At 37.2% G+C, this 12,052-nt stretch overlaps 1 protein-coding gene across 5 annotated transcripts in view; it reads left to right on the forward strand.

Moving 5' to 3' along the window:
- The window catches only part of sorbs3 (sorbin and SH3 domain containing 3), a 103,251-nt gene that overhangs the window by 61,564 nt on the left and 29,635 nt on the right, over positions 1–12,052 (forward strand). For all 5 annotated transcript variants that reach the window (XM_049485643.1, XM_049485644.1, XM_049485645.1 and 2 more), the window contains exons 10-12: positions 3,694–3,753; positions 6,202–6,312; positions 11,774–11,829. In XM_049485643.1, the coding sequence (XP_049341600.1) occupies positions 3,694–3,753; positions 6,202–6,312; positions 11,774–11,829 (227 nt within the window). The remainder of the gene's footprint in view (positions 1–3,693; positions 3,754–6,201; positions 6,313–11,773; positions 11,830–12,052) is intronic.

Genomic DNA, 12,052 nt, shown 5'->3' on the forward strand with positions numbered 1-12,052 from the left:
CAATGTACAAAGTACAATGAACTTAACAAATATACATACATATATATTTAAAATTAATATTTTCCTGAACTTGTATTTAGTCTTCTTTTTGGTTTCATTCAACTATTTTTTTAAAGACTCATAGAAAAGTAGATGAAAGAAAACAGTAAAGAACTAAAAGTACTGAGAGCACAGTGAGAACACAGAGTTACTGCAGCTCAATAAATGATGCTTGTTCTACAGCTACAACACAGAGGCCAAGTATTTAATTATAATATGTGATCTACAAGTTTACCTAACCTAGCCTGGGAGGAATCACTAAACACTGATGGTGAGTGTTAGTCAGAAACTGTTGGACACACCCAGTATGCAAATAGATTGTGACAGAAGCCAATGGAAATGAAGCTGCCAATGGCAACAGACTAAACTCAGTTATTATAAGTTGATTCAACCCAAAGATCTCAGTTTAAGTGAATATGTGCCCACAAATGTTCAACTAACTCAAAATATTTGAGTATTGTTTAGAAATCTCCAATTTTATGTAAAAAAAACTTAATTTATTTGAGTTCAATAAAACGTCTGGGTTTACAGTGCAGAAAGGCACATCAGAAAAACATTTACAAAGCAAACAAAAGATGACAGCGCAACTACATTCAGAAAACGCAGCATTTCAGAAACGCTGCATTAAGAAAAAGCAATGACATTTGCCACACCAGAAATGCTCCTGGCCACTAGAGGGCGCTGGCTTTGTCATCTTTTTGTTTGCTGCGTTTTCTTAATGTAGTTGTGTTGTCATCTTTTCATTTGCTTTGTAAATGTTGTTGTGATGTGTTTTTCTGCACCACTGTATAGAACCCTGTTAAACACTTATTTTGCTTTGGAACCGTGTTTGATGTTTCACATCTGTAGCAAAAAGACTGAATTAAGAACCTAAATTTACAATTTAATTTTAGGGGGAATTGTCCAAATCCTTTTTTTGTAGGTGACCCAGTTCTTTAATTAATGTATTTTATGAAGCATATGACAGAAAATTGTGATTTTCAGTAAAGTCCAAGTATTTTAATCAGGATTTAGTTACATTATGAGTGACTCAGTTGTCACAGTTTGCTCAGTTTGTTAAGTTTTCTGGGCCAGTGCAGGTTGGGTTCCAGGAGAAAGAAGAAACAGATTCATTGTTCTTTCCCTCCCTCTGCGGGGCTGCGTCAGACAGAGCAGTCTTGTGATAGCGATTAGGCCTGTTATCCGAGTTATCCGCCTGTCTGATCCAAAAGCGTTTCACAGTTTCACAGCCCGGTCTTTAGACATCAGTCCGGAATCTTCCTCCGTGCGGCTTGGACTTATTTCGAGACGCCTTTTTCTCAGATGAAATCTTCACGAGATGATTTGATTGCAGAGATGAGTGCAGAGCGGCTGCGCTGGCACTGAAGAGCCTCCCACTTGCCAAGGTATTTTAGAGACGGCCAGGAGAGGGAAAGTGAAGTCTGAGAGCTGAGAGCTTCTCTGGCTTTTGAAAAGTGGTGTGTTACATGATCCTATCAGTCTGTGGCTTGTTGGAGTGTAATGATGCTGCCCTTTAAAGGCTGATTACCGAGTGCTCTTAGAGTTTCTACTGTGGAGGAGAAAAGAGCGAGCCAATCAGACAAACTCCACTTTCAGAGAATCTTCTGATCTCATCATTTTGGCGTGCGAGTGAGATCACTGGAAATTGTATGACATTTAGGAATAGGTCCATGATTTTTGTGCCTGTCTCTTGAGTGTTTATCAATCAGTCGGTGTTGAGTCCAACTGCTGGATGCTTTCTGAATATAGAGCATTTTTTTCCACAGGAACTAAAATATGTGTAACAGTACACATAAATGAACAGGGTCTGGTGGAATTATATTGAAATAAAAGGTCAAATACACGATTGTTGTTTGATGCACGTATGCTTTTGTAGTTCACTTTGTATTTAGGGGCATGTTTTAACTTTTAAATTTTATAACTCACTCTATAGCCATACTGTATGTCATCTTATATCTAGTCCATGCTTTCTGTAAGCAACAGTAATTATCAGACTAGCTGTAGTAACTGGATTGTTTTTAATGTTCGTTTCTAACTACTGTTAGGCAGCCTGTAACTGTTTAAGTTCATTTTAACATTTTCTTTCACCTATTTATTTTAGCCTATACATTTACCCTTTATATTTAACTTAGTAAGAATTCACTTTTTTCCTTATAATTACCTTAGAATACTTTAATTTGACTGCTTTCATTTTTTTTTATTTTTTATTTTTTTTTATCTTGGCCACCTCTCCTTTTATGTGGAAATCTGTTTTTTTATTGTTTTGCCATTTGCCTTGGCTGATTTATTTATGATTTATTATGTAGTAACTCAAATTTAATTTATAGTATTTATAGTATTTCTAACTTAAAAATTTAAGTTATAAATACTTGGCTGCGTCCTCAGTTCGATTTACTTACAGTTAAAGACATTCCTGTCAAGTTTTGGATTTAAAACTTCCACTTAGCCCCACTAGCCGCCGTCCACTTAGCCCACTAGCCCAACCGAGGTTCAGTGTCCCTTACATTTTAAGACAGTTTTACAAGAAATCTAAAGTAACCACCTGTAAACCACTTACACACTACAGTTAGATTATCCCCACCCTGATCCTCCTCTGCACGCCGCAAAACCAGCAAGCTGATTGGCTGTTTCTCCTGAAAGGCAGGACTTTATCCTTGAACTGGCACCACGATTGGTTAAGAGACACAGCGGTCGCCTCATTAATAAAGTTTTTTAAATTTTAATATAATACGGGAAATATACGGGAAAATACTAATACGGGAGGGCGGCGGGAAAGAGGAGTAAAATACGGTAGTTTCCCGGCCAAAACGGGAGACTTGACAGGTATGGTTAAAGAGGCTAAATTAGAAAATAAAAAAATGGTGTGAAAAACATCATTATTTATTTATTTCTATTTGGTATAGTAAAGAAGAAATGGCTGAAATACAGGAATGGGGAAAAAAAACTTCAATGTTCCGAATTTTTAAAAATTTTGACTTAACTTACAAAAGTAAAGTATTTGGGACAAGAATGAAAACATCCAAAGAACCTAATATACCATGTTAGCTTCATTAGCGTTTTAGTGTAAAAATAAGGAATGGAAACTATTAAAAACATAAGAAGCACCTGCATTCCTATTTTTTTGGTATACATTTTTTAGGTAGAAATATTTCATGAACAGAAACATAAGTCACTATTAGTTGTTACTCTGATGCCATCTTTCTTCCCCATCAATCAACATGATGCTAGCCAAAGTGATGCTGATGTTAGTTTTGGTAAAACAAACAGTAAGAACAGTTTAGCATTCTCTTCCACGCATATTGAGCTGTTTAATTCCGACAATACATTGGAAATTTGTCTGCAACAATAAAATCAAGCACTTGAAAAGTAATTTGGTTTTAGAATCAACATAACATGTCTCTTAAGAAGGACATACTCTCCTTAAGTCTCCCAGCTCTGTGGCATCATGGGATAGCATGGGATAGTGAATGAAATAAAATGTACAAATATGGCTTTTTTAAGCACAACCCCACAGTTTGCAGGTCAGCAGTTTGCCTGAAAGATGCTACATGTGCCTTATTTTAGCTTTTCTTGTCATTTTTATGGATCTTCTTTTTTTGTGACACTGATATGTGATATTTTACAGCTTAACTGTGTTTTTATTTTTGTTTTCAGTCACTAAGGCAACCGCCTGTGCACCGCCCTGCTGAGAAACCTCGCTCCCCTTCCATAGAGGTGAGTTTCCTCCCACATTGCCCTCAGCTTACTCAGCTTCTGTTCTCACAGGGTTCACTTGTACACACAGACTGTAAAAAGTAACAATGAGCTGATTACACAATCATGTTGCAATAATAGATTGGATAAGACTTTTTTACAGTTTTCCTGTCGGCCTGAAGCGTAGATTAAAAAACAATAGTCTGAAGTTTCCATTGTTTTTTTCTGGAGCTATAAGGCTAATGTTGCTAAGTAATAAAACCCAATGTAAACCAGTTAGCGTTGCTAGAACTGCATGAGAGTCTGAATCATCACAAAGTGTCCTTAAACCAGCCCAGATATCATGCTTATGTGCTGCCTGTTTTTACCCCTACTGTGAAATTTGGGAAGTTGTCCATGTAGATGAGCTCCATGTTGAACCCATATATGGTTGCCCACCAGGCCCAGTGCTGAAAACAGGGGGGGTTAAATAGGGTCAGATTTGGGCTGTACACTTCACACAATATCTAAAGGGGACCCATGTGAGATTAGGTGGGCTGTAAAAATGGGGCCAATTTGGGAGGACCAATTCTGTCCCAGTAACAACACATACAAACCCATTCATAGACCAAGCCCACCAAGTCACCTAGCCTATGCTCCACCCATGTGAGCTGCACACAATCTCATATTGTGGTTTCTGACACCGTAAAACATACTTTTGCCACTAAGTTGGTCCATACCTTTGCTTATTTTAATAGATACCCTAGGGGCCCTATTGTACACCCTGCCCATGGCGTCCAACAGTCTATTTTCACGCCTTGCCCCTGCATTGTTAAAAAGCATCAGAGTTTAGAATAAATTTACACTAATGGGTGTGGTGGTCTGGAAGTAATGTGTGTTTAAGTAAATATCTGGCGTATTGCTATTTTGGCGGCGAAAAACACAGGTGCGCCACTGACTGAAATTAACCTAGACAACAGTAAATTTATCAGAGTCTATTCCTATAGGTGTACACCCCCGCATAAGCCCTCGCTTATTGAAAAAACACACAAATACACGCAATTCAGAGCCCAAACCCGACTTTTAACCTTCTTTTAATAATAAACGGAATAAAGAATAAAATAACATTGCTGTTCCTTTAAATAAGCTGCTGGCGTACCTTCACATCATGAACACGCAGTTCAGTATCCACTGCTGAGATGAACAAAGTTCTGCGCTGTTAAGATACGTACGTGCCAAAGTCAGAGCTCACCTGCTTCTTAAAAGGAATGGCAACTGGCACCTCTAAAACTCCTTGAAGACAGTTAGAGAATCATTCCAATTTCTACCCTTAAGCCGACAGAGAGAATCAGCCAAGAGTGGGCAAAGTTGGTATCAAAGCAAAAGTTGCTACTTTGAAAAATTCTAAGTATAAAACATGTTGGTTTAACACTTTTTTTGTTTACTTTATAATTGCTTATGAATTCCTTTAAAGTTGTATGTCTTCAACAATAAGCTACAATATAGAAAATCATACAAAAATAAAGAAAATACATTTAATGAGAATGGGTCCAAACTTTTGACTGGTTCTGTATATTGATAGTGTCAAAAATAATTGCAACAATTGATATTATAGTGCTTTTAAACCACTGATATAATGATTCATATAATAGCATAACAATGTAATAAAATTATTTTAAAGAACTATTTTTTTCAGTTAATCATAGTTTGTCAGATTTTCTATAGTGTGTGTGTGGAACATAGTTTTAAATGCAGTGTTTAAAAAACACTTTTACTTGCTTGGACTGACATATGATAAGAACAGAACCAGCTAATATGCTGTAGATGTTTATTATGCTGTAAAAAAACATATATACATAGAGTACGAGCATACATAAATGTAAAATATTTCCTTTGCTAAGAACTGTTGGACACAGGTAGCTGCGCCGCATAAATACCAATGCGCCAACGTCAGAGCACATCAGGTTCTTAAAGGGAATGGCAATTTGCCGACAGGTTTATTTCATGTTATATCCAAAACACTTCTATGATCAATAATAAGAATTAGTACATGCCTTTTGCGTGTTTGGAGCCATGCAAGGCATACTTTTCCCGCCGTTACGATAGCAAAGACACACCGTCACGCCCTAAATCAAGCTGCGCAGTCCAAGGTTATCAGCTTGCCTAAAGATTATTACAATATGGCCCACTGTAATTATTGTGCCAGGCCTAAATAACACACATTTGATCACATAGTTTATATACTACATATATACTACATTTGAGTGTTCTTGCAGTGTTTCTAGCAGCAGTCTGATAGCAGTGCATTGAAGCAGCAGTGTGCTGTTCAGTTGCTCAATGACATTCTTTCTTTTTAGCATCAAAGAATAGTGGTCAGGTCTGTAACAGCATGCTCAGTTATTACGGTTCCACCAGTCACATGTTCCATTCTGATTTCTTTTCATGTGTTCTGACTCATGTCACGGCTCTGGTTGTGGTTCTGCTGTCCAGTCTGCTTTGGAGTCGGAGCTGAACCGTTTCGAGGCAGAGTTGGAGTCTGACATCCGCGGCATTGAGAGGAAGATCTCCCTGAAGCAGCAGCAGCGGCGAGGCAGGGGTGAGGTACTGACCCTTCCCCATTTCCCATTTTCCAGATTCTAAAACCTACTGGGCACAGTGCATTCTTTACTGTGGACTTTTACATTTAAAAATGCCCATTTTTTACATAATATTCAATATCTTATTTTCATAGTGGTACCAATAAAAGTCTTACCATAATATATATGTCCATATAATTTGATACAGATCAGAATAACATACTTATTGTTGTTAATATACTCCTTAAACACACTGACAATGTTGCCTGCTTAGGTAGCTGCACATTAGTGCTTCACGATTTAGGAAAAAAAAATAATTGCATATGTTTTTTTGTGTGAAAATATAATCAGATATTAAAGATGACAGGAATTCGATTGAACTCGATTGAATTAAAAGTCGATAATTCAACATTATTTAACATAAATTCAACAGAAGTCAATGTAAAAAGAGTTTTTCAGGTCATTCTGAAGAGTTTATATTGATCAGCCCAGTGTAAGGGACAGTTTGTGTGTTCAAATTATATAGTAAACTAAAAATCGTCAAAAATGTAGATACTTGTTTTTTATTGGACAGTAACGATATGCTAATAATACATGTGTATTGAGGACTAGAGTAAAATAAATAGGCATACTGGGCAGATATACTGTGTCTCTGGTAGATACTGTATGTCATGGAAATGAGAACAAGTAAAAATGTATACATCTTTATGGCGTCACATCAATGTCAAAAGTCGAGGGCACAAAAATACCAGGTGAAAAAATTAACCAGCATGTTTTAAAATTTTGCGTGTGTAAATTAACTTCTCGTGAGCACAATGTGAAATATAGATATTGCACATTGTAGAGCACTAAAGCTGTAATAAATTATATATATATATATATATATATATATATATATATATATATATATATATATATATATATATATATATATATATATAAAAAGTAAGAAATAGTGGAAATAGTAAACTAATATCTACTAAAGGGGAGCGTGTGTGATACAGTCTATTTACCACCTATCCTACCTTTAGGCCAGACTGCTTTTTGAACACCTAATAGCGAACAGCCAATCAGAACAAAGGTTTTTACTCACTTGAATTTTGGTCTAGGTAATAAATATACATTTAATTGTGTGTAACATAAACATAGCCTAAATATCTTTGGGCATATACCAATTTTATCAGAGTATACCTTTAGTTTTATATATATATAAAAGTGCAGACTCACTGTGAACTCAGGACTTACAAAGATGGCCCACTATGTTCAGATGACTGTGTGTGTGGGAGGAAAGGAGGTAGGGAAAAAGTAAAAAAAAGAGAGAGAGACAGAGAGGGACTGAGAAACAGAGAAAGAGAGAGAGAAAGAGAGAGAGAAAGAGAATTACCATAGACAACTGATAACTCACTTGAGACTGTAACTAATTTCTCGTTACGCTTCTATATTTGGACTGAAAGCCTAGTCTTTAATTCAGCTCTCGGAAATGCTTAATTGATTCCAGTTCTGAAATCCCAGCCAGTCTAGACTGTAAAGTCCTCCTGTTGCACTATGCAGTTCATCAATAAACTCCAAAGTGTCCTGTTTTGGCTATTTTCCTGCTTGGTCAGATCCTAAACTCATTGGATGTTTTCACCGGCGGCCAGAAGCTGCAAATTTCAACACTTTTGTTTCCCTTCCATGTATCCATGTATTAGCAGAAGGCCAAAACTCAGACCAGTGGACCACCAATCTCTCATATGATGTGGAACAGCCTGTTGACGCTTAGCCTGCATGCTCTTCAGACTCAGCCAGTGTTTATTCTGCTTGTTTCGTCATGTCTGCATTTCTGTGGATGAGTTTCTGTGGCTGTTGGTGTTGATTCAGGGACTGCTACACCCCTTAACTGTTTAGAGGAAAACTACACCCAAAAACAGTGTTGTGAGTGAGACAACTAAGTGTAATTCAGTTGTATAGTGACTCGATCATGTGATACTGACTACAATTTATGCATTATTAGTAACTTGGGATGCACCCAATATGTGGCAACTGAAAATATTTAAAAGAAACTGGGAAATAAAGTGCTTTTAGCATTTGTTAATGGGAGAAAAAAAACGACAAATTAATTTTAAGTTATATTACAGTGTTACCTCTTACGTTAGCAATTTTCCAGAAGTGGCATCAGGCTCACACTCCCTCCTCACTGGGTGTTTGAGTGCAGCTGTGCACAGAGCGGGCAGGGAGTGTGTGAAGGAGCTGGCAGGGAGAGCCTACAAATTACAGGTTTTTACATTTGTATGCTCTACTCAAATTAATAATAATAATAATAAACTTCAGCTTCTTGTATCACACTTAGTATACATTCACTATCTCTTCACAAACTGTCAGTTTTCTAGCTGAAAGATAAAACACGAGCTGTGCAGGACTAGGATAGTAATGTAAGCTCAACCTGTCAGCTAACTAGCTAACTTTGCTTTAGGTATAGTTTGTTTAACAAAAGAAATTAGCACTGCTTAAATACATTTACAATTAGAATGGCACAGCTGAGGTAAATTTTTGACAAAAACAGCACTGCTTAAATACATTTGCAACTAAAATGGCACAGCTAAGGGTAAATTTATGACACTAATAGCATTGCTATTAGTATCTAGTTAAACCTGTGAATAGAGTGGTTAAAGGTTAAAGAAATTTTCTGATAGGGATAGCACTAAGCTATAGTGTGACTAAAATTACACTGCTAATGTACATTTATGAATAAATTGGCACTGCTAATTTAAGTAATTTAAGTAAACTTTAGATAGCTTAAAGTTTCATATTCATGTGAGTGCATTCATAATAGTATTAATTTTGGACAGAAGGTTCTGTTAGCAGTATAGTAGCTTTCTTTCGTAGTCGTAGTTTGACAAAAAATTCAGTTTAGCCTCTTTCCTTATGTAAGAAACCAACCAGGGAGTTTGGATGCAAACGCAGACAGGTTTATTAATCAAAATCACTAGACAAAAATGAAGTCAAAAAACAGACAAATTTCAAAAAACCAGAAAGTAAACGCTAGGCAAAAATCGTCAAGAATAAGCAAAAGGGAAAAAAAACAGGAAAAGAGTAATAACAATAACGCTCGATAAGACACAATGTGCAGGGGCGGATCTAGCCATTTTGGGGCCCTAGGCAAAATATAAACAAGGGGCCCTCATTCTTGAAACACACACATAAACCAAATAACTAGAGATGGAATGATTGATCGACAGTGTATCTGTATCGGCCGATTTTCAGCCAAAATAGGGTATCGGCGATCGGCAAATATTCTTCTGATTTTAGACGATCGGATTCAGGTGTTTAGGGTTAAGCAGTTAATCAGAGCTGTGTGTGGATGAAACTGGTGAAACCAGTGAAACTGTTTGCTTACAGGAAGCTGCAGTTCCTCATCCAACCACGAGTCGGAGCTGCAGCAGCAGCAGCACAAGCCCCGCTGTCTTTACTCAGTCAGAGCTACAGCCCAGCCACGGGCTACAGGCTCAGCTTTTCTTAAATTAATCTGTGTAGAAAATAAAGGTTTTAACCCCACTAACCGGATAATACAGCTCTCTACAGTTCATATTTCAGCCTAAGCAGCTAACAGCAGCAGTTTAGAGCAGCCGTCACGGAGTCACTGCTGGGATTACATTGTAAACAGGTCAGTTAGCGCGCTGCTAACCTCAGGATGTTTATAACTACGGAGTTTAGTGGACACACCACGGCTGCAAGGTTAGACTGTTGAAGGCTACTGAAGACTATTAAAGGCTATTGGAGGTTATTGAAAGGGTTATTGGGGCAGAAATCAGTAAAGGCTGGTTAGATAAGTGATTCACGTCCTCATCCTTTGCTGCAGTGAAACTGGGACTAGGCTATGACTAGACTAGTGATGTTTATTAACGTCATTAAAACAGATTTTGTCAGGTATTGTCTTATAAATATTTACACATAACTTATATCTCTCCTAAAAAGTGTTTATTTTGGTCAGTAACACTCGTATTTATTTACTAGGAGCGTAAATTACCAGTGTTTGCTTTGGCGTGGATGTAATTAGGGGAATCTGTACCAGGTTTGCCTGGCACTTGTGTGGCATTAATGTGGCATTTGGCCCCGCCCAATATCGGTATCGGCGATCGGCTGATCATGGTGAAAGATGACCGGCGATCGGAATCTGCCCCAAAAACACTGATCGGTCCAGAAGGTGTAAAAAAGGAGTTCTTTTATTTTGGCAGTGCATCTGCGATTCTTTTGCTCTCTGTCCGTTTCTTTCGTTTAGCAGAACCACTTTCATAACTCCGCTTCATTTTCACTGTGACAGCTGTCACTCTAGTCGAGTACAGTTCCCACTGTTTTGGTTTGAAGTCACGTCGTGTGGCACATTGCTACTGCATCATATTATGGACTAGTTCAATGCAAGCAACGGAGGGGGGTATATATGTTTGGACAATTAGTATTTAGACCTTAATTCGGTATTCTACTGATATTTCTGTTTTTTTTTATAGAAATATGTTTTTTCTTTACTTTACATAAGTAACAAATTAACATTGTTTTTGGTGTATTTACTGTAGCTGAGATGGTCAGATTTGGGGGCCCCTATGGAGGACAGATTTGGTCGAGGCCCTAGGCAAATGGATTGGTTTGCCTAATTAAAGAACCGCCTCACACAATGTGGCAATATCTCGCGACTTGGTAGTGCATGAGTCCCAGTATATATATATCCCTGTAGATAGGTAATTTCCCACAGGTGTGTGGGAGGGGAGGAGTCAGCCTCAATACTCAGGAGAGGTGGACCTTAAAGGTGCAGTGCGGGCAGGTGTGACACCTTATTTGGTTTTACAGTAAATTGTGGGATATTAGCATCTATTGTAACCACAGTCAAAAAAGTTTAAGTCATATTTAAGTATACTCAACTTTTATCTTACACCAGTAATTATACCACATGTTACACAATTAAATATATTTTGAATACCAAACAATAAACCATTCAACCTCTCAGATTCACTCAGATTTATAATATGGTGAGTTATAAGGTGATTAAATATTATTTAATTACTTTAGACAAAAACAACAAAAAATAGCAAATTAAAAAGAAAAAGAAAATAATGCTAATAATAGCTATATATAGTAAAATCTAATTTGGATTTAATTAAGAAGGTAAAATATGAGTTAAATATGTTAAAACTATCAAATATTTTGAAAAAATGAAAACCTGTACATGTTGGCAGGAGCTTAGTCACTGTAATGTGTCAGAATTCGTCTACAATTAAAGTTTACTGGTTTATCCCCATATATCTGCTTTAATGTGTTTAATAAATAAAACAGACTGAACCTGTGTTTGTGTAGGACCCAGGGGACCAGTGGAGCTCTCTGGGCGGGAGTTAGCACCACCACCCCTCTCACTTTTCACTGTGCTGTTCCCAAACACTCTGTTTCTGTGTGTGTGAGTGTGTATAAGAGGTGGGCAGCTGCTGGAGCTGGACTTATTGCGGTTTTTGTGTTCACAGGGAGCGAAGAGCAACACTTTAGGAGCTGCAACTGATGGGAAAGGAGCAGACAACAGGTGTGTATTGGTGTGTGTGTCTGTTTACAGTGAAAATAAACATGAAGTGTCCTTTCTGTATACATGTGTATGCAAATGTACGACGATGTGGAAGTGTAGTTAGTATAAAGTCTTATTTATAAAACGTACATTTATAAAATATTGTATTGAAATTGAGTCAATGACAGTCAGAATCATTTTTGAGTCAAAATTCTAAAAAATAATATATAGTACCTATATATTA

This window comes from Astyanax mexicanus, chromosome 12 (genome assembly GCF_023375975.1).
Source record: "Astyanax mexicanus isolate ESR-SI-001 chromosome 12, AstMex3_surface, whole genome shotgun sequence".
In the NCBI taxonomy this organism is placed as follows: domain Eukaryota; kingdom Metazoa; phylum Chordata; class Actinopteri; order Characiformes; family Acestrorhamphidae; genus Astyanax; species Astyanax mexicanus.